Source organism: Solanum dulcamara, chromosome 5 (assembly GCF_947179165.1).
Source record: "Solanum dulcamara chromosome 5, daSolDulc1.2, whole genome shotgun sequence".
In the NCBI taxonomy this organism is placed as follows: Eukaryota; Viridiplantae; Streptophyta; class Magnoliopsida; order Solanales; family Solanaceae; genus Solanum; species Solanum dulcamara.
The window spans coordinates 36,559,422-36,584,501 of NC_077241.1; the positions used below are offsets into that span (position 1 = coordinate 36,559,422).

Consider the following 25,080-nt stretch of genomic DNA (forward strand, 5'->3'; position numbering starts at 1 on the left):
TCATCTCCCTAAAAGTGACATGTTTTGACGTCACCTCCTTAAAAAGAGACACATTGGGACGTCATCTTCCCAAAAAGTGATATTTTTGGACGTCACTTCTTTAAAAAGTGACACATTAGGACGTCACCTCCCCAAAAAATGACATGTTGGGAAGTCATCTCCCCAAAAAGTGACATGCTGGGACGTCACCTCCTTAAAAAGTGATACGTTGGGATCTCATCTCCCTCTAAGTGACATGCTATGTAGATCGTCTTTCTTTCAAAGGTACACAACTTTTCACTGGACATTTTTGGAAGTAACATCCAAGGTATATAAGTGTTTTCAGTTTTGGAGCAATTCTTTCCTTTTTATGTATATTTTCATCCTCGTTGACGGACGTAGAGTATTGTACAATAGCTTTACTAACGTCTCATATCACTTTGTTCAAAGTTTATCAAACCAAAATTGGGTTCGTCAACTTTGTTTGTCCATAATTTCTTTCATTAATCCTAAGCAAATAAAAGAACAAGTTGTTGACACCAAATTTTGGCCTGAAATTTTTTAAATTAACACTTTTGAGTTTTTATTCGTTAAATAGTTCAAAAGTGCATTTTTTTTAATTTTAAATCAATTTTATTAGTAATTATCCTTAGATGATGATCAGTTTATTTTTTTTAATTTCAATTATAGCTATTTTTATCATAGATCGTTAATTTGCATTTTTATATGTCATTTGTTATATTTGTTCATATTCATTTTAATATTTTCTTAACACAAACATATATTAAATTACTCAAAATATTTAATTAGCTCATAATTTTGGATCCAATAATTTTGAGCCCATAATTTTATAAAAGGGGGCCTCTTCTTTTCAAAGAAAGTGGCCCCACACCATATGTTTGACTTCTTCTTCATCAATGGAATGCACATGACATCAAAAGCCATAATTTTACTTACTACACAATTCCTCAATTTACGCACATCATCACAATAAGATAAAATTAAACCAAAATTGCACCTATCACACAATTGACTTTTCTTGATATGCATCAATAACCCAACTGTATATATCTTCATATAAGTGGTACAATGTTAAAAAAAAATTAAAACATTTGCGGTTTATTTTTAAGAACCCTTTAATACCCAAAATCTGTTCTTTATCAAACTCGCCCTCAGCACCAGAACCCCATAACCCATTTTATTCTTCTCCATCGTCGGCAAGCAAACCTGTGTTGCAAGCTTTGCCTGAAACGATCATCAAAACCATGCTGTTGTGACACACCCTGTCGTGAATTCAGCTCCGGCAAGCTAACCCCAGTCCATAAAGTTCCAAATCTGATAGGAAAGGTAATGTACTCGTCACTATTTTGTTCTTATTTTGTTTTAACTGTTAGTTATTATTTTTCATCTTGATGGGTTGTTTGTTGTAGATTTTAATCTTTACGTTCTCTTATCATTATTGTATTTATATTTGTTTTACATATTATGCTTTGTTTTAGTTGTGATTATAATTTTTATTATGTTTTGCTTCAATTATGTTGTTCCTGTGATATTGAAAATTTAGTTCTTGACTAATTTTTGCACCATTGTAATTATCTTATTTTATTTTTTATTGATAAAAGATGTTGAAGCTATTTTCATCCTTATTATTTGCATTTTCCAATTATTGATTTTTTATCTCTTTTTGATAGCTCTCGTTGGGAAATACCAAATTTTAATGGGTATTACTTTTGATTTTATGCAATTTATTATCATTATTATTATTTAGAATTTTCAAGTAAGTTATATTGTGTCAGTTTGGTTACTGTTTGCATACTACTTTATTATATTTAGTTACATGAGATCTTTTGTAATTGACCAATGAAAAAATCTCTATGTCGGTTTTCGAGGCTTCCCCATTTTAAAAGACGAAAATTTGAATTCAAGTTTGCATTATATATTACAAGTTGAAATTGGCCGATGAAGAAATTACCGTCAATTTGTAAGGCCTTCCATGTTAATAAGACGGGTTTTATTTATTGTTGGATGTCGGTTCAAGATTAGCCTCATGAAAACCTTATATTCCATGAGGTGGTAGACTACTTTACTCACTAGAAATTATTCCACGTACAGGAACTGGTGGAAAAAAAGGGCTCGAACCTGAATCAAATAGAGCAAGCAAGTTCGTATTCTGTTCGGCTTACGGCTTCATCCCCAGAGTAAGGAGAAAGAAGACACATCGCCGAGGAAGCTTCTTCGTTCGAAGGGCTTTGTGCTTCAAATCAAATGTTGTTTGGATTCAGCCTCTCGTTAGGTCTTCATTGAGGATTGTCCACCTTTAGTTTCCTCCCGAAAAAGCTATTCGAATTAAATTCGAATCATATTTTTAATTTGTTATTATGTATATTATTGGCTTTAGAATATTATTTTATTCTTTGTGTATATTTTATGTTTATACTTATGCATCATTTTTATCTCCTCCTCAATTTAAAAAAATGAGTTCTGAAGGATGCTAATACCTTCCCTTCGGAATCTATTGGTTTCGTAGATATTTTATAATAATTAATTGGTGTCCTAATTATCCTAAAATTAGGTGACGACTTCTTAAAATAATATTCTTTCTTTAAATTTCTTTTTAAACTATTAAATATTGATTTTTTTTACGAATCCCACAACAATGCGCCTTATTTGCAAAAATAGGGATGTAACAAATGTTGTAAAGAAAATATTTTCTGTAATGGATTGTTTGTAAATCTTCAGTAGTTGGATTTAAATAGAATTGGTGGTAACCAAAGAATGAAAAGACACAACCTTTCACTTACAAGACATCAACTAAAGAATTAAAAGACACTCTTTCATTTAAAAGATACCAACTAAAAAATAAAAAGATACACTATTTCATTTAAAAGACACCAACTAAAAAATAAAATGATACACTCTTTTATTTAAGAAAACTTATATTAATAATTTAATTTAAACAAAATTCCAACAGACACAGATCCATGGTTAATTGTTAGTGGACTTATTCTTTGTTTGGATTCTGGAAACAAGTGTTGTTATTGCTTATTAGTTTCTAAAAGTTATGGATAATTGGATTATGGTGATAGAAATCTCATAATTGTGAATTCTTCCATTATCTTTTATGTTAGCTCTTTAGAACACAAATTGCACATTTAAGTAGTTCAAACATGGCCTTGAATGTGCTGAAATATCTTCTGCTGTAAGCACTTTTGTAGCTTTCATATCTCTAAAATGGACAGGACGTACGTATTTGGATCAAATATTCCTTTATATTATGCGTGGAGGTCCATCCATCCATCATTGGCTCATTGCCCTCAAAAATAAATATTCAATGCACAACATCCAACCAAATATTGGAACAAGTCTTAATATTACACCAAAGATGCAGATTCACTGCACATCACAAAACCAAAAAGAATCCAATCCTAACTAGTCCATTTCACCGAGAAAATGATTAATAGTTAATGAAGGCCCAAACTTTCTTGAGATGTTTCTTGGATATGCACACTGTCTTCCCTACAAGGGCACTGAGAAGTTTTATTAATGTTCTACGCTACTTCACCCATTGATTTTCGATTTTGGTGTTTAGTGTTCATACTGTTTTCATGTCAATTATATCTAAAATTCTTGAAACACCTTTATGACACGGTCTAATCATGTTTGATATAGCATCTCTAACAGCATTAGAGTGTACAATGTCTCTTCTATGTCTAGTCAGTATGCTCCTATTTGTAATTGGCAGTACTATGATACAGATATACACTAAGCAAATTCAATGTACATCCTAAATTTAAGGTGTAGGAGTAGCAGAAGAAGAGAAAGGTGATGATGTTAAAGACGATGACGAAGAAGACAGCAAGTAACTCAAGTTGAACTCTATCTGCAATCGATGATGAAGGGATACATAAGAAACTGTCTCCTTTTTCTCTTGCTCCTCGAGTTCCTTTAGAGGGATAGCAACGAGAAATCTCTTGATGAATTCTCTGCAGCATTCTTTCCCCTTGCATATCATCTCTTCCTTATCCTTAGTATCATTTTTCTGTGACTTCTCTTCTGCAACATTCTCATATATCATAGTGTTATTGTCAAACCTTAGTATGTATGCTTTGCTGCAACCCTCATATAGCCTTTCTCCCAACGTATCAACAATGTAATAAGCACTTTCTTCCACCTTCAATACGAAGAAATGATCGTTCCAACTAATAATATAAACTCTAGGTTCAATTTCAAAACCATCCGTGACACTACTAATCTTGTCCCATATCTGATCAAATGACATTACCCCTTGTAATGAGTCAAATTTCTCAGGGCTGAAGAATCCAACAAAGGATTGATCATGCGAGATGGCTATAGGTCGAATACGAGCATGCAGGACAGTCTCTAAATCAAAGTGCTTGTTTGGGAAATCATTGATGTAAATATCATTTTGGCATAGCTTTCTCCATTCTGTGGAACCTTGTAGTATGAGGTTATCAAATTCTGATCTCGTGGGCATTGCATCTCTATTCGATTGTAGCCAATGTGAGAAAACAGCTACTAGTGCTGTGCATGCACTCTCTCCAGCAGCCTTGTCACTGCATTGGTCAAAAGATGCAAAGAAGGCATTGGCTTTGAGCTTTGTTTGCCTATCCCTACTCTGTAATTCCTTCACTTCCCAAGCAGGCTTTTTCCTGCTGCCTTCATTTTGGTCCCTTGATTTAGCAGAAGGCTCAGGCTTCTCTACATTCTGTCAGGGAAAAATGCACAAATATCAGAGGGGGGAGTTTCAAATTATACCAAATTTTAGTTTAGGATAAGAGAAATTTCCTAATTATATTAGGTATATATCCAGCCTAAACATAACATAATTGACTCATTGGTACTTTTTTTATTACTTGTTAACAAGGTGAAGGTAAGATGGTTTTTATAGGAATGCTTGATAATGTGACATAGGCTACAACAAAGAGTTAAAAGTTCAGATGAATATACAACTCAAAACAAAAGATGTACCAACTGTTTGATTGTGAAATTTGCCCTTGACTTATTCAAATTTTTTATAATAGATGACAATTACAATTACAATTGTCTATCAAGAATATACACGCAAGTTTTATCTTGTTAGAGCTAGTCGTGATTATCAAGAGTTTTAATAATAATGTAGAACACTTGCTACTTTTATAGTGTTTCATCCATTTCTCATTATTCTGAATCTTTTTAGTTTTAAAATTCTACATAAATAGTATTAGTTGGAGAAAAATCTTAAATCAATTTTGATAAAAGTTCCTAAACCAAAGTGAATCTTAACCCTAAACAAAGAAAAAATATTACAAAACAAACGGTACTATAATAATAATTTTCATCACAATTTTGTCTATTATATGGTCTTTTAATGAAGGACAAAAAATTCAAACATCATTATTAAGGATCTCATGGTTTTACTATCGTATAAATTGTTAGGTATCAAAGAAAACATTCCTTAAATAATTGTAATTGTAATTATAAATTAATGGTATCAAACATTAATTTTAACTTTTTATACAATTATTATAATTGTTATAAATAATTGTGTTATATTATTCTGCTCGTACAAAATGCAAACTTATTGGTTAGAGGGTGTTTTCATACATTAATACCAAATAATTTTTATAGTTAAGTGTACATTATTTACAACGTTAATTAATAAGTTTTTCTTTATAATTTGTTTGTTCTACTTTTCTTTTTAATTCATTTCTAGAAAAGTTTAAGGTTTTGATCAATCAACATTTATATTTGCATTTATAGCATGTATATCCCGGTAATAAATTAAAAGATCTTGTTTTCATTATAAAAGGGAGAATAACACTTGATTACTCGGTTATTTGTAAATTTTAATTGTAGTTCTTATTAAAAGAGTTGAGTCCAAACAGAATAAGATTTTACTAATTTACATTTAATTTTTAATTACTCCTCGATTAAGGGATGAAATTGAGTCCTATTCTATCCAATATTATAGTAATATCCCACATTAAATTTCATCATGGAGGAAATATCTAACTTTAAAGGTAAAAAAATTGGTGAAAATTTTGATAATATTTTGTTCTCTTTTAAAAACCTTGATATCTCAAAAAATTTCATATTCAATGATTCTTAATCCTTATCCGACTCCAATTCATATCCTTTGTTTTTTGTAAAAAATTCATATCCTTTTAAAATTGTATTTCTAAGTCTAACTGAATTTGATTATGATTAGAATTTTGGTCTACACAAATAACATTAGTACTAGTTTTAAATTATTTTTTTATTTAATATGAAATTATGATAATGAAGGATATAAAAAGTTGTTCAAACATTTGAAGAATATTTTTATTAAAACGCTAATATAAAACTTATATAAACACAATAATTTTTCATATGCATACAGATCTAGTATTCAAAAAGAACCTGTCCATTTTAAATTTAGTTATGTTTTCTCCATCTTAAGTTATGAAAAAAATTCATGAATCATTTATTTGTATGAGTCCATCATAATAACAAAAAATAATCCAGAGGTAGTATTAATATGCAAAAGTTATCACGTGTTTGGCTAGGTAGAACTTATAGCTTTTCTACGTATAATAACAATACATTTTTTTACTCTTTTCCAATGTACATAAAATAATTTACTAAAACTCTTTCAATATATAAATAAGTGTAATCCATTAAAAGAAACAACTACACTATTTAGATTTTTTCTTTAAACAAAAGCGAAAAATGTTTTCAATTTTTAAACTCCTCATTGCCTCTGAGAAGTTTAAATTCAAGTTTCATTACTTCCACAGTTGTCTCCCTTTTCTTGTGCCTGACCTCATTAGATAATAATTATATATTAATTAATTATTTGATTAATAATATTAACTTTTATGTTTACAATTCTTCTATAGTTGGACAACTTTAATAGTAAAATGCTGAATACATCAGCCCACACACCTATTTAATCTACTCCGACCACTGACTTATGATATAAAAGATTTATCTAATCATAAAATCACCAAAAAAAAGTTTCAACTATAGTAACTCCTTTGATTTTAATTTATTTGTCCTATTTTTTATAAATCCATTTGAAATGCATGTCTCTTTCTTGCTTTGACAACTCTTTTAATTTTTCACATGTCATATTTAAAGCCACAAGATCAAAAGATAATTTTGGTACATTTGACATATCTTTAATTTAATACCACAAAATTCAAAATTGTTCTTTAATTTATTAAACTTTATGTCAAATCAAAACATGAAAAACAAATTTGGGAATATAGCTTTGTTTCACTTTAAAAATGTAAGTTATTTATATTTTTGTCATCCAACAGAGTAATTTATGACCAAAGCAACATAACATTATAACAACGTCTAGATACATACGAAATCAATACAAATTCAAATAAAAAGGTCTAATTAAAAATAAGAATGCAATATACCCTTTATATAGGGACAGGAGGTAGATCAAAGTGTTGCTTCATTATACGTAGAATTTGTATGAGTTTACAACTTAAAACAAAAGGTAGGAGAGTTGATTAGTTTTTGAACTTTATACAAATTATTATTAGAAAGAAGTTTTAAACGTTAAAATTTGGTTCAAACAGGTGATTACACTTTTACCTACAATAAGTACAATAACAAAATACTCAATGTAATTTCACTAGTGAAATTTTGAAAGGATAGGATGTACACGGATTTTACTTTACATATTTGTGAGATAGATAGAATGTTTCTGATAAATCTAAAGATTGACAAAAATTAACCAAAAGAAAATCCTATTAGAAGCCAATAGAGGAGGCAAACATAACAACGTAACCAATAAGAAAAATCATACATGATAATAGCAACAACAAAAAAGTGTGAAAACCAAAAATATAATAAACAACAAATAGTAATAGCTAAATACCATTCATTGTCTATTAACAAAAATATTTTAAAAACCAAAATATAATTAACAACAAATAGTAATAATTAATACAGTTCATCTTCTATTATATATACATTTTTTTTGACTTCATATATACAATTTGAAAGAATCTTCAATAAAATTATAGACTACCCGTAGGAAAACTAATTGTGAACAAACCTGCAATATTTTTTTTGGGGAATAATTAAGGTGGAGTATTGCAAGAATAATATTTTGTAATAAATAATAAAGAATGACCTAACCTAAAAGGAGTTCTAAGTGCTGCAGGTTTCTATTCAATATTTTCTTTGTTCCTTTTTCGTATAAATTTATTATATTTCACTTCAATGTTTTCTTTGTTCCTTTTTTTTAATATAAATTTATTATATTACATAATTTAAATAAGAAAAAATTTAATACACAAAATTTAGTTGCTTTTAAAATTCTAAATATTAAAATAACATATTAAAAAAGACGATTTTGTCTAAAATAAAATCTTTTAGTGAAAGGTAAAAAGTTCAATCAACATTATTAAGGTCTTATACTTTTAATATATATATAAAAGTATGGGCACATGGAACGTTTTTATTTAATAAAAAAAGTAACAAAATCCATCAGGCCCAAACAGATGCTCTGATCCAAAAGAAAAAAAATAGAAGGATTTAAAAGTTAATAACTGGGTGAGAGCAAAATGAGGGCAAAACAAAAGGACTTAAACTAATTAAGAAATAAACTAAAACAACTGGTTCTAGGTGTCCGTGGAGAACAAGAATGGTGTTTCATCTTCCTAATTTTGCTAATATGATTTATACATCTTCAATAATATCAGTAAGCTTGTATTTATTTTCAGAGGTGTTAGTAAATGATTTTTCACTATTAAAATATTGAGGTGAAAAATTTAAAAATAAATTGATAAGGGTAAATGTGTTTACTATTTTAATCCATGTATAACTAATATCCTAATAACTTATTCCACCTTCTACCCTGCAAAAAATTATACATAGATTTTCTCATAAGTTATGTGAATATTAGCTATGTAGAATTATAAAATACAACCAAACATCGTATGAAATCACTACAAGAATAACTTTTATACAACATTTGAAAACACACCAACCAAACATTGTACAAAGTTAATACATGAATAACTTTTATTGTATTTGCAAACCAAACTTGGTATAAAATTAATACATGAATAACCAACTTATTCATGTATTAACTTTGCCCTTATCACCAACATGACTTGTGGTGCAGTGGTGGGAATATTTCAACCTTAACCAGAGGTCTCGGGTTCGAGTCCTGAGTATGGAAAAATCATGTTGGAAGCTGTAACACCCCTCAAAATTTTCTCTAAGATTCGGACCCTTCTTGTATTCGGGTAGGGTCGAACTCGAGAATTGTGGAGCATTTGCATGAGTTTAGACGAGTCTTTGAGAAATTGAGCAGCGTTAGAGGTGATGTGGGGTCATGAAGGACCCCTAGGACCAAATCAAATCCAAAAGATTTGTCGTGGCTAAGTTTGAGGAGGAGTTCGCATAAGGGGTTGACTTCTAACGACCCTATATTTTGAAGGACGATGATCTGGGTGGCCCATGACCTATTAAATTAAAGGTCGTCGAGTCTTCTTTCCAACGCCACCAAGAATATAAATTTTGGAGTTTGAAGTCAAAACATATGACGATCCTAAGACGAACTAGCACGACAGGAATTTTTGGCCTGGGTCGCAACTGCTGGGAATCTGGGCTTGGCGGTGCAGTGGCGCGATGCGCCACTATCGCGCCATAAAACAACCTCAGTAGTTTGGTCCCTGGCGCGGCGCGCCACTACGAGGTGTGCAGGGGTTTTCAGGCCAATTTTCTCAGAACCCAGAAAATTGGCTAGGCGCTGTAAGGGCGCGATGCGCCACTATCGTGCCATAAAACAGCCTCAGTAGTTTGGTTCCTGGCGCGATGCGCCACTATTGGGTTGCAGGGTTTTTACGCCTAATCGACCTGGCGCTGCAGTGGCGCGATGCGCCACTATCGCACCAGGAGCGTTCTAGCCTATTTTTTTAGAACTTTTGAGAAGGGGCAATTTGGGAATTGTCCCAAATTATATATGTATCATCCTTGACCAATTTGGGAATATATTTTCAGCCCCCTCTCTCTCTCTAAAATCCCTAGGAGTCTCTCTCTCTCTCTCTCTTCTTCTTCTTTTCCATTTCTAACAAGGAATTGCCTCCAAGAGCTCCAAGATTCGAGTTCTCCATTGAAGACCCGACATCAAGGTTTTCTCCAAGTCTCCACTAAGGTATGTAAGGCTATCCAAAACATGGGTTGAGTCCACCCATGTGCCCTACTCTTGCTTTGAGGTTAGAGGTCCATGAGAATGGAGTTTCTTAGTATGGTTTATGTTTGAATGAGTTTTGTCTCCTATTAATTTGACTTTATTGGTGTTGATGTTGTTGAGCTACGAAATTCCTAAAACCTTCATGTTAGTATGAGTTGATGGACATGACTTATTATTATGTTTTGTTGATCTCTTTAACCATGTGATTATGTTGCATAAGTCAATCTTCTTGAATGTGCTATTCTACTTGAATTGTTGGGTTAAAGCCTTAGAGTTGTGATGAGTCCTAAGGAGAGGTTATAAATGCTTATCTAAATGAGGCTTGATTGAGTTGATTGGAGGATAGAATTGATGAGTGGACGAGATCCTAAATGGGACTTGCCATTATGACTTAATTGAGTTGAAATAAGAATAGAGGTGATGAGTTGGCAATGTCCCACATGAAACTAGCCGTGAGGCTTGTTTGAGATGATTGGAGGGAGTCTTATGAGCATGGATTCATGGGAGGAGTATCGAGCCCCGAAGCGGGTAAGAGTGTAGTCCATACTCGAACCCCAGAAACTATATGCCGCCAACGTAGGTAGGTATGAAACCGTTAAAGTCAGATGCTTCTCGTGGGATTGAACCGTTAAAGTCGAATATTTCCTATTTTATTGTCCTGAAATGATAGGACTTGACTAATCGATGGTATCCATGATTAAGGAGGCATTCATGCCCTGGCAAGGTATGGACGGACGTGGCAATAATGTCTGATTGTTGTACTATCACTGGCTCATAGGTGATGGTTGTCGGATAAGAGAAACTACCATTTAGGTCTTGATAGTACTCCAAGTCAGTTGAGTCGATTGGCTTGTGATTGGTCCCGTCTAAACCATTTCTTGTTAGACTTAGGACACTTGAGTGAGTTGTTATGTATATATATGAGTTGAGATCTTGAGTTGATATTGATGTTTTCTTGATATTTGTTTCATCCGACCATTTTACATACTCGTACATTCCACGTACTGACGCCATTTGGCTTGCATCATTTCATGATGCAGAGACAGGTACCAGAGATCATCAACCGGCGCACCGTTGATTATCCACACACTTCCAGCTACTTGGTGAGTCCTCCTAGTTTTCGGAGGATCTTGAGCTCCCTGTATAGTTTCATTTTGTCTCCTTATTTTGATTGTTGGTAGCCATGGGCTTGTCATTGGCACCTCCTAGACTTTGATAGAGGCTTTATAGACTAGAGTATGGGGAGGTTGGACTGTTACCTTGAGGAGTCCTATTATACTTGTTTGGTTGAGTTGATAATGTTTGGCCTTCGGCCCCCATATTGTGAATAGTATGTTATGATTGAACCCTCCTTTGAGTGAATGTGATTGAATGATAGTGTGACTGAATCAGGTGGTTCACTTGAAGGTCAAAAATGGCTTTCGAGTGTCGGTCATGTCTAGGGTACCCTCCTGGGGCGTGACAAACATGGTATCAGAGCACAGAGTTCAAGAGTCCTAGGGAGTCTATGAAGCCGTGTCTAGTAGAGTCTTGCTTATGGGTGTGTTGTGCACCACACTTATAAGCAGGAGGCTGTAGGACATTAGGAATTGTTTCCCTTCTTTTATACTCTGAATTCATGCGATGGAGTTAAACTCTATGAAACTTTCCTTATAATTTGTGCGTTTATACGTTACAGATAATGCCTCCAAAACGTACTGCTAGCCAGAGAAATGCCGATAATATAGGGATGCCTCAGTCTGAGGTGTGCCCGGTAAGGGCTAGAGGCCGACCTGCGAGATACTCAGAGGTGCCTCAAGTTCCTGCTACCCTGCCTGCACCCACATCAGAGGCAGAATTTCGTAAGGCGATTGCAATGCTCACGCAATTAATGGCTGCCCGGAATGGTAACCAGAGTTTGCTAACTCTTAGCTCTAGTTCCCAAGAATAGTCTGCTGCCATTAGAATTAGAGACTTTTTGAGGATGAATCCTCTAGCATTCACGGGTTCTAAGGTTGATGAAGACCCCCAAAACTTTATTGATGAGATGTGGAAAATCTTGAAAGCTATGCATGCTACGGAGGTTGAGGGGGTTGAGTTGGTGTCCTACCAGCTCAAGGATGTGGCAAACATCTGGTATAACCAATGGGAACAATGTAGAGGTGAGGATGCTGAACCTGTTATGTGGGATGAATTTGAGGGAGCCTTTCTTGACTACTTCTTTCCCCGATAATTGAGGGAAGAGAAAGTGGAGGAATTTGTGAATCTGAAACAGGAGGGTATGATAGTTAAGGAGTATGGCCTGAAGTTCATCCAGCTATCCAGGTATGCTCTAGAAATGATCCCAGATGTGAGGTCAAAGATAAGGAAGTTCATCTCCGGATTAGGGAGGCCTGTGAAGAGGGAATGCAAAGCAGCATTGTTGATCTCAAATATGAATATTTCCAAATTAATGGTGTATGCTCAACAGGTGGAGGATGAGAAGAGAAAATACAGAGAGGAGCATCTGAGAAAGAAGGTAAAATCAGCGGGCCATGAGAATGAAAAGAGGCAAAACAAGGGCAACAGGTCCTTCTTCCAGAAGAGGCCTTCCAACTATGCCTCATCCACTGCCAGTGCATCTATGCCGCAGAACAGGTATGATCGGCAAGGACAGAGTCACCAAAATCTTAGACCCAGGGTTCTTAATCCTAGGCCAGCATAAGTCAAGGCTCGAGAGGGAAGCCACCATGCGGCAAGTGTGGTAGGCTCTACTTGGGAGAATGTAGAGCAAGAAGGGTTGGTTGTTATAAATGTGACCAAATAGACCATTTCTAGACGGAGTGTCCAAGAGAGGGAAAAAGAGTCTAGCATTCTGCCACTGCACCGCCGGCTAGAGGTAATCAGAGGGGCACTACTTCAAGTACAGGTGGAGGTACAAACCTTCTATATGCCATGGGTAGTCGTCAAAATCAGGAGAACTCTGTAAACGTCATAACGGGTATGATACGAGTCTGTTCTCTTGATTGTTATGTATTGATGGATCCGGGTGCTACCCTATCTTTTGTGACTCCTTATGTGGCTAGTAAATTCAATAAAATTCCTGAATATCTTCGTGAGCCTTTTTGCGTAGCTACTCCTGTCGGTGATCCTGTTTAAGCTGAGAAAGTCTATAGAGATTGCACTGTGTCAATCCATCACAAGGACACCTTGGCCGACTTAATTGAGTTGGACATGGTCGATTTTGATATGATCCTTGGCATGGATTGGCTTTATGTCTGTTATGCCTCTATTGATTGTAGGACTTGCATTGTTAAGTTTAAATTCCCAAATGAAGCTATCATGGAGTGGAAGGGTAGTCCTGTTATGCCTAAGGGTAAGTTTATTTCTTACCTTAGGGCCAGGAAGCTAATCTCAAAAGGGTGTATCTATCACATTGTCCGAGTGAAAGACGATAATGTTGAGTCTCCATCCCTCAAGTCGGTCCCAATTGTCAATGAGTTTCCCGAAGTCTTTCCTGAAGACCTGCCTGGAGTCCCTCCTGATAGGGAGATCAACTTTGGGATTGATGTTCTTCCTGATACCTAGCCTATCTCAATCCCTCCATATAGAATGGCTCCGGCTGAGTTGAAAGAATAGTTGAAGGACTTGTTAGATAAGGGATTCATTAGGCCGAGTGTCTCACCGTGGGGTGCTCCGATCCTATTTGTACAAAAGAAAGATGGGTCCCTTAGGATGTGCATCAATTACAGGCAGCTAAACAAGGTCACCATAAAGAACAAGTACCCTCTCCCAAGAATAGATGATTTGTTTGATCAACTTCAGGGTGCCACCTGTTTCTCAAAGATAGACCTAAGATCGGGCTACCATCAGTTGAAGGTAAGAGAGTGTGATATCCCAAAGACAGCTTTTCGGACCCGTTATAGCCACTTTGAATTCTTGGTTATGTCTTTTGGGTTGACTAATGCCCCCGTAGCTTTTATAGATCTCATAAACTGTGTATTTAAACCGTATCTTGATATGTTTGTGATTGTATTCATAGATGATATTTTGGTTTACTCCAAGAATGAGGAGGATCACACCCATCATCTTAGAGTCGTCTTGCAAACCTTAAAAGACCAGGTATTGTATGCAAAGTTCTCTAAATGTGAATTTTGGCTTGAATCAGAGGCTTTTCTAGGCCACATTGTATCTGGAGACGGTATTCAGGTAGATGCTCAGAAGATTGAGGCAACGAAAAATTGGCCCAGACCCACATCCCTAACAGAGATAAGGAGCTTTTTGGGTTTGGCTAGCTACTACTGAAGGTTTGTAGAGGGATTCTCATCCATATCATCACTATTGACCAAGCTGACCCAAAAGAAGGCTAAGTTCCAATGGTCCGATGCTTGTGAGGAGAGTTTCCAGAAATTGAAGACCAAGCTAACCACTGTTCCTGTTCTAACCTTGCCTGATGGAACAGAGGGCTTTGTGATCTATTACGATGCATCTAGAGTTGGTTTGGGCTGTGTGTTGATGCAAAAGGGGAAGGTAATAGCCTATGCTTCAAGACAACTTAAGGTTCATGAGAGGAATTACCCAACTCATGACCTTGAACTGGCAGCTGTGGTATTTGCCCTTAAAATTTGGCGCCACTACTTATATGGAGTGCATGTTGATGTATTCACCGATCACAAGGGTTTACAATACGTCTTCAGCCAGAAGGAACTCAAGCTGAGGCAGAGGAGATGGCTTGAGCTACTCAAAAACTATGATATGAGCATCCTTTACCATCCAGGTAAAGCTAATGTTTTTGCTGATGCTTTTAGCAGGTTGTCTATGGGTAGCACTGCCCATATGGAGGAGGAAAGGAAAGAATTAGCTAGAGAGGTGCACAGATTAGCCCGATTGAGAGTTCATCTTGAAGAGAACAATGAAGGTGGAGTTAATGTTCAGGATGGGTCTGCATCCTCACTTGTGACAGAGGTAAAAGAGAAGCAAGACCAAGATCCCGTTCTTCTCTAATTGAAGGGAATTGTTCACAAACAAAAGGTAATGGTTTTTATCAAAGGGGGAGATGGTGTGTTGAGGTACCAAAATAGATTATGTGTGCCTGATGTTGATGATGTTCGAGAGAGGATTATGGCCGAAGTGCATAGTTCTAGATACTCTATTTATCCGAACTCTACAAAAATGTACCATGACTTGAGGGAAATCTATTGGTGGAGTGGGATGAAGAGAGACATTGCAGAATTTGTTTCCAAGTGCCCGAATTGCCAATAGGTGAAGGTTGAGCATCAAAGGCCATATGGTTTAGCTCAAAACATAGAAATTCTGGAATAAAAGTAGGAGATGATCAACATGGACTTTATTATGGGTTTGTCGAGGTCCCGAAAACAACATGATTCGATTTGGGTGATTGTGGATAGAATGATGAAATTAGCTCACTTCTTGGCAAGACTACTGACACCGCAGAAGATTATGCGAAGTTATACATTCAAGAGATTGTCAGAATGCATGGAGTCCCCTTGTCCATCATCTCGGACAGAGGAGCTCAATTCACTTCCCAATTCTTGAGATCTTTTCAGAAGGGACTGGGTTCAAAGGTGAACCTTAGTATGACCTTTCATCCCCAGACGGATGGCTAAGCGGAGCGCACCATTCAGACGTTAGAGGATATGTTGAGAGCTTGTGTGCTTGACTTCAAAGGAAATTGGGATGATCACTTACCTCTCATAGAGTTTGCATATAATAATAACTATCATGCAAGCATTCAAATGGCTCCTTATGAAGCTTTGTATGGGAGGAGGTGTAGATCACCAATTGGATGGTTTGAGGTTGGTGAAGTTGAGTTGATTGGGCCTGATTTTGTTCACCAAGTCATGGAGAAGGTGAGAGTTATTCAAGATAGGCTAAAGATAGCCCAAAGTCGCCAAAAATCTTACACCGATGTGAGGAGGAGAGACTTGGAGTTTGAGGTTGGTGATTGGGTATACTTGAAAGTGTCACCCATAAAGGGCGTCATGAGGTTTGGAAAGAAGGGGAAGCTTAGTCCTCGATATATTGGTCCTTACCAAATTTTAAGGTGGATTGGAAGTGTTGCTTATGAGTTGGAGTTACCTTCAGAGCTAGCCTCTATTCATCCGATATTCCATATTTTGATGTTGAAGAAGTGCTTAGGCGATCCCTCGTTGGTAGTCCCTATTGATAGTATTGGAGTTAAGGATAGCTTATCCTATGAAGAGGTTCCGGTCCAAATTCTTGATCTCCAAATTCGCAAGTTGAGGAACAAAGAGATCGCCTCAGTCAAAGTCCTGTGGAGAAACAAATTTGTTGAGGAAGCCACATGGGAAGTGAAGGAAGCCATGAAATCTAAATATCCACATCTATTCGTGCCTACTGATGAGAATGTTGAAGGTAATGTCCATTTCCTTGACTTGAATATGTTTGCGCATTATGAGTTTGATTGGTTGATTGACTAAATTCTGATTGTGATTTATACCCCGAGTCCATTCTTGGTCACTCGTCATTCGAGGACGAATGATCCCAAGGGGGAGATAATGTAATACCCCTCAATATTTTCCCTAAGATTCGGACCCTTCTTATATTTGGGTAGGGTCGAACTCGCGTATTGTGGAGCATTTGCATGAGTTAAGATGAGTCTTTGAGAAATTGAGCAGCATTAGAGGTGATGTGGGGTCATGAAGGACCCCTAGGACCAAATCAAATCCAAAAGATTCATCGTGGCTAAGTTTGAGGAGGAGTTTCCATAAGGGGTTGACTTCTAACGACCCTATCTTTTGAAGGACGACGATCTGGATGGCCCACGACCTATTAAATTAAAGGTCATCGAGTCTTCTTTCCAACGCCACTAAGAATGTAAATTTTAGAGTTTGGAGTCAAAAGATATGATGTTCCGAAGACGAATTAGCACGACAAGAATTTTAGGCCTGGGTCGCAACTGCTGGAATGTGGGCTTGGTGCCGCAGTGGCGCGATGAGCCACTATCGTGCCACAAAAAAGCCTCAGTAGTTTGGTCCCTGGCGCCACTACGAGGTGTGCAGGGTTTTTCAGGCCAATTTTCCCAGAACCCAGAAAATTGGCTGGGCGCTGTAAGGGCATGACGCGCCACTATCGCGCCACAAAACAGCCTTAGTAGTTTGGTCCCTGGCGCGATGCGCCACTATTGGGTTGCAGGGTTTTTACTCCTAATCAACTTGGCGCTGCAGTGGCGCGATGCGCCACTATCGCGCCAAGAGCGTTTTACCCTACTATTTTAGAACTTTTGGGAAGGGGCAATTTGAGAATTATCTCAAATTATATATGTATCATCCTTGACCAATTTAGGAATATATTTTCAGCCCCCTCTCTCTCTCTAAAATCCCTAGGAGTCTCTCTCTCTCTCTTCTTCTTCTTTTCCATTTCTAACAAGGAATTGCCTCCAAGAGCTTCAAGATTCGAGTTCTCCATTGAAGACCCGACATCAAGGTTTTCTCCAAGTATTCACTAAGGTATGTAAGGCTATCCAAAATATGGGTTGAGTCCACCCATGTGCCTTACTCTTGCTTTGAGGTTAGAGGTCCATGAGAATGGAGTTTCTTAGTATGGTTTATGTTGGAATGATTTTTGTCTCCTATTAATTTGACTTTATTGGTGTTGATATTGGTTAGATAAGAAGTTCCTAAAACCTTCATGTTAGTATGAGTTGATGGAGATGACTTGTTAGTATGTTTTGTTGATCTCTTTAACCATGTGATTATGTTGCATAAGTCAATTTTCTTGAATGTGCTATTCTACTTGAATTGTTGGGTTAAAGCCTTAGAGTTGTGATGAGTCTTAAGGAGAGGTTATAAATGATTATCTAAATGAGACTTGATTGAGTTGATTGGAGGATAGAATTGACGAGTGGACAAGATCCTAAATGGGACTTGCCATTATGACTTAATTGAGTTAAAATGAGAATAGAGTTGATGAGTTGGCAATGTCCCACATGAAACTAGCCGTGAGGGCTTGTTTGAGATGATTGGAGGGAGTTTTATGAGCATGGAGTCATGAGAGGAGTATCGAGCACTGAAGTGGGTAAAAGTATAGTCCATACTCGAACCCCAGAAACTACGCTGCCAACGTAGGTAGAGATGGAACCGTTAAAGTCGGATGCTTCCCGTGGGATCGAACCGTTAAAGTCGGATGTTTCCCATTTTATTTTCCTAAAATGATAGGATTTGACTAATCGATGGTATCCATGATTAGGGAGGTGTTCATGCCCTGACAAGGTATGGACAGATGTGTCAACAATGTCTGATTGTTGTACTATCACTGGCTCATAGGTGATAGTTGTCAGATAAGAGAAACTCCCATTTAGGTCTTGATAGTACTCCGAGTCAGTTGAGTTGATTGGATTGTGATTGGTCCCGTCTAAACCATTTCTTGTTAGACTTAGAAAACTTGAGTGAGTTGTTATATATATATATGAGTTGAGATCCCGAGTTGATATTGATGTTTTCTTGATGTTTATTTCATCCGACCATTTTACATACTCGTACATTCCACGTACTGACGCTATTTGGCCTGCATCATTTCATGATGTAGAGATAGGTATCAGAGATCATCAATCGGCGCACCGTTGATTATCCACACACTTCTAGCTACTTGGTGAGTCCTCCTAGTTTCCGGAGGATCTTGTGCTCCCTGTATAGTTTTGTTTTGTCTCCTTATTTTGATTGTTGGTAGCCATAGGCTTGTCATTGGCATCTCCTAGACTTTGATAGAGGCTTCATAGACTAGAGTGTGGGGAGGTTGGACTGTTACCTTGAGGAGTCCTATTATAGTTGTTTAGTTGAGTTGATAATGTTTGGCCTTCGGCCCCTATATTATGAATAGTATGTTATGATTGAACCCTCCTTTGAGTGAATGTGATTGAATGATAGAGTGACTGAATCAGGTGGTTCGCTTGAAGGTCAGAAATGGCTTTCGAGTGCCGTTCACGTCTAGGGTACCCTCCCGGGGCGTGACAGAAGCGCAACCCCCGAATGAGCCCAACAGTGCGTGATCTGAATTTAGTCGGGGCTCCATGGGTTTCGGACACCAGATGGAAAACCAAAAAAAAACTTAAACATTAAAGAATGTATATTGTTGTTCTTAATTAAAGATATGTATATTGTAGAAAAATATTATTTACTATTATAATCTTAAATATGTCGTGTGAAATGTTGAGATAAAAGAATTCTCAAATTATGAAAAAAAAATAATTCTTTTTAAACGGTCTAAAAATAAAGTAAGACAAATAGATTGAAAACAACGAGAGTACTTTTTATGTTTGGCCCAAAATAATGTAAACCTTAACTAATATTTAATGAAGAATAAATTGTGTTTGTTAAATTAGTACTTGATAGATTTGGATGTAAGTTGTTGGCAGTAGGTTATCCGTGTTGTAGTTGATATGATTGGGTTGCCTGATGGAGGGGCAGGTAGATCGTTTGTGGCTGCAGTTGGTTATATTCTGATTGTGTTACATTACATTCATAATCATGTGATTGTGATTGGCAGCTGCCAAGCTTATAGGACCCAAGTGGGTTGTTGTTTGTGTTAGGACAGAAAATAATCAGGTGTCATGTGGAAGCTAGCAAAGTAAACCTCGAAAGACCATGAGCAAGAAGACAAATGAGAAATATACCAAAATATACATAAACATTTAACGTGGATTGGTCAATCGACGACCTACATCCACAAGAGGAGATGGACAATTCATTATATAAATATGAGAGTATAAAATATTGATGGAAATAACCTCACCTAATTCACTCGGAATACAAAGAGGTTCACACAAGTATTAACGTAACACTTGTGTCTCACAAATTCTCCTCCTACACAATACTCTCAAAGTCCCCTAGGACTACATTATAAATATTACCATGTTAGAAGGAATGGACCTCTATTTATAGAGCCATACACCTTTTCCTACAAGAAAAATGACTTGCCAAATATGGAGAGTTTGTGTTTTACTTTTAGGAAAAGGAAAACTCAATTATAATAGAAAAGTCATGACAAACACGCAAAAATTTGATGGTTGAAATGATTGTTGTTAATTTATATTGGGTTGGGAGCAGGGAATGTGAGGGATTTTGTGCGGATTACAAAAGTTGTATTACGGTTTCAGTTTTGGATTATATTGATTCTTTTATTTTGTTGCGTTGCATATTTGGTACATTGTTTCATAGTAACGTCCACATTGCTTGGGGTATTGCATTCATGCATGAAATTATCATGTAAATAGAAATTCTCCTTTTATTTGGTCAAGTTCAGCTAACGATTGGTATGCTCCATTTTTTTGGAGTTGTTAATTCTACAGACTAGACTTCTTTTGCTTTGCATAGTTCATGTGTATGTTGGGACCCTATCTCGACTAGGTACTAACAAATTTTATTTTAGAGGATTGTAAAAATATGTTATAGTTATGACCTTGTTGTTAATTTAATTCTCAAATTTTGACCTTTAATTTAATTTTCAAATTTTGACCTTCTCAGTTTCATGTATATATTAATGTGTTGGGCCGACTTCCAAGCAGTTTTTATATGAAATTATCTTGTTGGTATGTCTTGTTTTCTTCTTACTTTTATATTTTTTGATGTTTGGTGTTGTTCAAGCCTTATTGGCTCCGAATTATTGTAGATTGTGTTATTTAATTGTATTTCAATTGGTTCACTAGGTCAGGTACAGAACTATGTGCACTTTACGCCTTCGAGTTGGGACATGACATGTAGAATTAGTACGAAAACACATATACTCAAAAGGCATTATAGGCCATCCAAGCAAGATTTGAAAAAATATCATAAAAGCACAAAATATATTTTAAATGCATTTATACCCTATTTTACAAGCTTAGGAAAAAAATGGAGAAGACAACTACCAGAATCATCTGATAATTAAATACAATGACATCAAGTAAGAATGAAAGATAAGAAAAATGCAAGGTAATACAAAAATTATAATATGCAATGCAGTGTAATGCACAAATGAATCTACCAGTATACATCTACGAACACTAGTTGCATGCCTAGAGCTAGGATCCATGGGGGATTCGCGAGCTCCATATATTCTCATGAAATAATTTCTTCGGGCATTTAGTCAAAATCTTACTTCGGCATCACAATAATATCAAATACCCAAAATCAACTTTGGATTTCAATTATTCTATTGTATCCATCATATCATATTCGTGATTCATGATAATAAATGTATATATAGGATTATAGTAATAAAGGATGTTCAAATACAACATGAATAAGTGTAATCTCTTTCAAATCAGTGCCTTAGGCCACTAACTTTCTCAATTAAGTAGATTGCTTTTCACAAAATGCCTTTAGGTCATTAATTTTCTCAAATAATCAAATTACTTCAACACAATGACCTTAAACCATTAAATAATCAAGGTATGATATAATATATCAAATCGAGTGATGCAACAACAAATGAGAAATTTAAGTCATATGATATCTATTAGGTAGGTTCAACCTAGATGAAACATAAATAAGTCATTATTCTTAATCATCGAGTTCACTAATATTTTCATCTCACAACACACTTGATACAATAAATCACTTCTCAAGCAAGTTTAAGAGAGCAAGTTATAACCTACCTCAAAAGCCGAGCAAATATGCCACAAATCCTCATAAAATTATCTTTCTCATCGAAATCACCCTAATATGCTCCTAACCTATCAAAATCACAATTTATCTGAGTATACAAATCTATTAATGCCTACATTGTTATATAACATTTCAGTTTTAAAAATAATTCAATTAGTCAACCTCGAGTCCCTAAGATCAAATATGAAAATTCACTTTAAATTGGTGTACCCATTAAGAAAAAAACTTATATGTAAAAAGTCTGTAGAATTCAAACACGAATCAAATGCCATTAGCATATGGTGTTTTTGACACAGAAAATGATTGCTCATGGTCATGGTTCTTCCAACAATTTAAAAATGTATCCGGTCAGAGGAAAAATATGTTTATTGTATCAAATAAGAATGAAAGTATAATTGTCACAACCCAAGCTAGACCCTAGGTGCGACATGAAAATTAGAATCACGGAGGACCCCAACCAAGCTTCTTAGCATATCATTCCTGAGCATTCATTAGGTAAATAAAGTTATATCAAAGACACAGAAGCATTGTCTCAATAAAGGGCGTACGTGTTAAAATGAGGAGCGTAAGACAACATAGACTCTCAACATCTAACATGCCTCTACTAGCTAGATGGGGGTATATGAAAAGCTCTTAGCTCACCCGTGACAACATAAGAGTAATGAAGGAATCAACTGGCATAATGAAATAAATGTCATGCCCTCGAACTATGAGGACTCACCAATAGTACAAACGTAATAGCTCTAGCCACGAATAGGAGGGTGAGCATGATCGTCGGATCCTATATTATGATACAATATAGGCAAAAAATATGCATTAGTATATAGAATGCACTAAGTATGTGACAAGTATGCATAAACAATAAACATAGTAAATAATCAACATGAATCATGGGATGCAAGTGTAACACCCCCAAAATTTTTCACTAAGATTCGGACCATTCTTTGTGTACGTATAGGATCGTACTAGACGATTGTAAAGTGCATGCATGCGTTAGGATCAATTCTTAAGAAATTGGAGAGTGTCGGATGTGGTTTAGGGTCATAAGGGATCCCTAGAACCAAGCCAAATCCAAAGAACTCATTTTGGCTAAGTTTTTGAATGAGCTTGTATAAGGGTCGACTTCCAATGACCTTATCTTTTTAAATATAGTGAACTGGGTGGCCCCTGACCTATTAAATTAAAGGTCTTTGAGTATTTTTTCCAACTCCACCAAGATTACATTTTTTGGAGTCCGGAGTCAAAAGTTATGACTATCTTACGACGGACTAGTGCTGCAGGAATTTCAGGCCTGGACCATAACTGAGAAAAACCTGGGCTTGGCGTCGCAGTGGCGCGATGCGCCACTATAACGCCAGCAACAAGCCTCAGTAGTTTGTTCCTTAGAGCAATGCGCCACTAGTAAATGTGCAGGGTTTTTAAGCCTATTTTCAGAAACCCAAGAAATTTAGGCTTGGCGCTGCAAGGGCACGACGCGCCATTATAGCGCCAGGAACAAGCCTCAGTAGTTTGGTCCTTGACGCGATATGCCACTATCAGATGTGCAGGTTTTAAGCCTATATTCGACTTGGCGCTACATTGGCGTGGCGTGCCACTATAGCGCCAGAAGGGTTTTAGCCCGATTTTGCAGATTTTTGAGGAAGGGCAAATTGGTCATTTCCCTAGTTATATATACTCTAGCCTTGGAATGTTTTTGGACTGAAAATAATTAGTCCTTTGCTCTCAAAAATCCCTAGACTCCACTCTCTTCTCTCTCAATCCATCTCCAACAAGAAATTGCCTTCAAGAATTCCTAAGGTTCGAGCTTTCCATTGAAGACCCAACATCAAGGTTCCTTCAAAGTCTTCACCAAGGTATGTAAGGCTACTCAAATCATTGGTTGAGTCCACCCATGTGCCCTACACCTTCTTCGAGGTTAAATGTTCATAAAAATGGAGTTTCTTGATAGACTTATATCCAAATGAGTCTTTTTTATCTATTATCTTAATTTTTGTGATGCTGATGTTGTGGAGTTAAGAAAGTGATGTGCTACATATTGGTATGAGTTGATTGATATGAGTGGTTAAACATATTTTGTTGATTTTCTTAACTATGTTGATTTCTTTAATTATGTTAATTTTCTTAAATATATTGATTACCCTAAATTGTTGATTTAGAACCTTGGAGTCTTGATGAGTTCTAGAAAGATTTGCTAAATGAATAGAAGAATGATTGGATAGGATTGTATGATGTTATAAATGCATTTTTAAATTACATTTGAAATATACGATTGAGATTGATCGAATAGTTTGATTGGAGGAGGTTTGATTATGATAGAATTGATGATATGACAAGGTTCTAAATGAGACTTGTCAATATGATTAGATTGAGTTGATTGGATGAAGTTTTATGAGCATTGAGTCTTGGGAGGAGTATTGAACACCGAATTGGGTAAGAGTAACTAATAGCTCGAATCCAATAACTACGTCGCCAAATGTAGGAGGGGATTGAACCGTTAAAGTTGGATGCTTCCCAAATTATTGTCCTAACATGATAGGAATTGGTTGGTTATGGATCCATGATTGGTTGATTCGTTCCTACCCTGGCAAGGTATGAACGGACGTGGTAACAACGTCGGCTTGTTGTACTATCACTAGCTCATAAGTGATGGTTGTCGGATAAGAGAAACTTCCATATAGGTCTTGATAGTACTCCGAGTTGGATTGGGTTGAATTGTATGTGATTGGTCCCATCTAAATCATATTCCTTTTTAGACTTAGGACACTTGATTGAGTTGTTCTTTCTCTTGAGTTGAGATTTTGAGTTGATTTGATTCTTCCTTGATATTTATTTCATTCGACCATTTTACATACTCCTACATTCCATGTACTGACACTATTTGGCCTGAATTATTTCATGATGTAGAGACAGGTATTAGAGATCATTAACTGACGCACCGTTGAAGATCTTCTCACTTCCAGCTAGTTGGTGAGTCCTCCCAGTTTCCGGAGGATACTGAGATTACCTTTATAGCTTTGTTTTGTTTCCTTTATTTTGATCGTTGGTAGCCATGGACTTGTCATTGGCACCTCTTGGATTGTTGATAGAGGCTTCATAGACTAGAGTGTGGAAGTGTTGAATTATCTATTTTGACTAGTTTTATTCTAGTTAGTTATTGATTGGGTATTTGTTTGGCCTTTGGCCCTAAATTATGAATAGTATTCTTATGATTGAGTCTTCCGCTGATAGAATGTGAATGAATGAAAGTGTTACTGAACCAGGTGGTTTGCTTGAAGGCCAGAAATGACTTTCCAGTACCGTCCACGTCTAGAGTAC

At 36.1% G+C, this 25,080-nt stretch overlaps 1 protein-coding gene and 1 long non-coding RNA gene across 2 annotated transcripts in view; one reads left to right on the plus strand and one right to left on the minus strand.

Moving 5' to 3' along the window:
* Positions 1 to 596: 596 nt before the first annotated feature.
* Positions 597 to 2,426, plus strand: LOC129890847 (uncharacterized). Its single transcript, XR_008767049.1, has 2 exons — positions 597 to 1,326; positions 2,092 to 2,426. It is a non-coding gene; the product is annotated as an uncharacterized LOC129890847 (long non-coding RNA).
* Positions 2,427 to 3,154: 728 nt separating this feature from the next.
* The window catches only part of LOC129890536 (uncharacterized), a 36,211-nt gene continuing 14,285 nt past the window's right edge, over positions 3,155 to 25,080 (minus strand). The window contains exon 2 of the mRNA XM_055966073.1: positions 3,155 to 4,705. Coding sequence (XP_055822048.1) covers positions 3,770 to 4,705 — 936 coding nt within the window. The 3' untranslated portion in view covers positions 3,155 to 3,769. The remainder of the gene's footprint in view (positions 4,706 to 25,080) is intronic.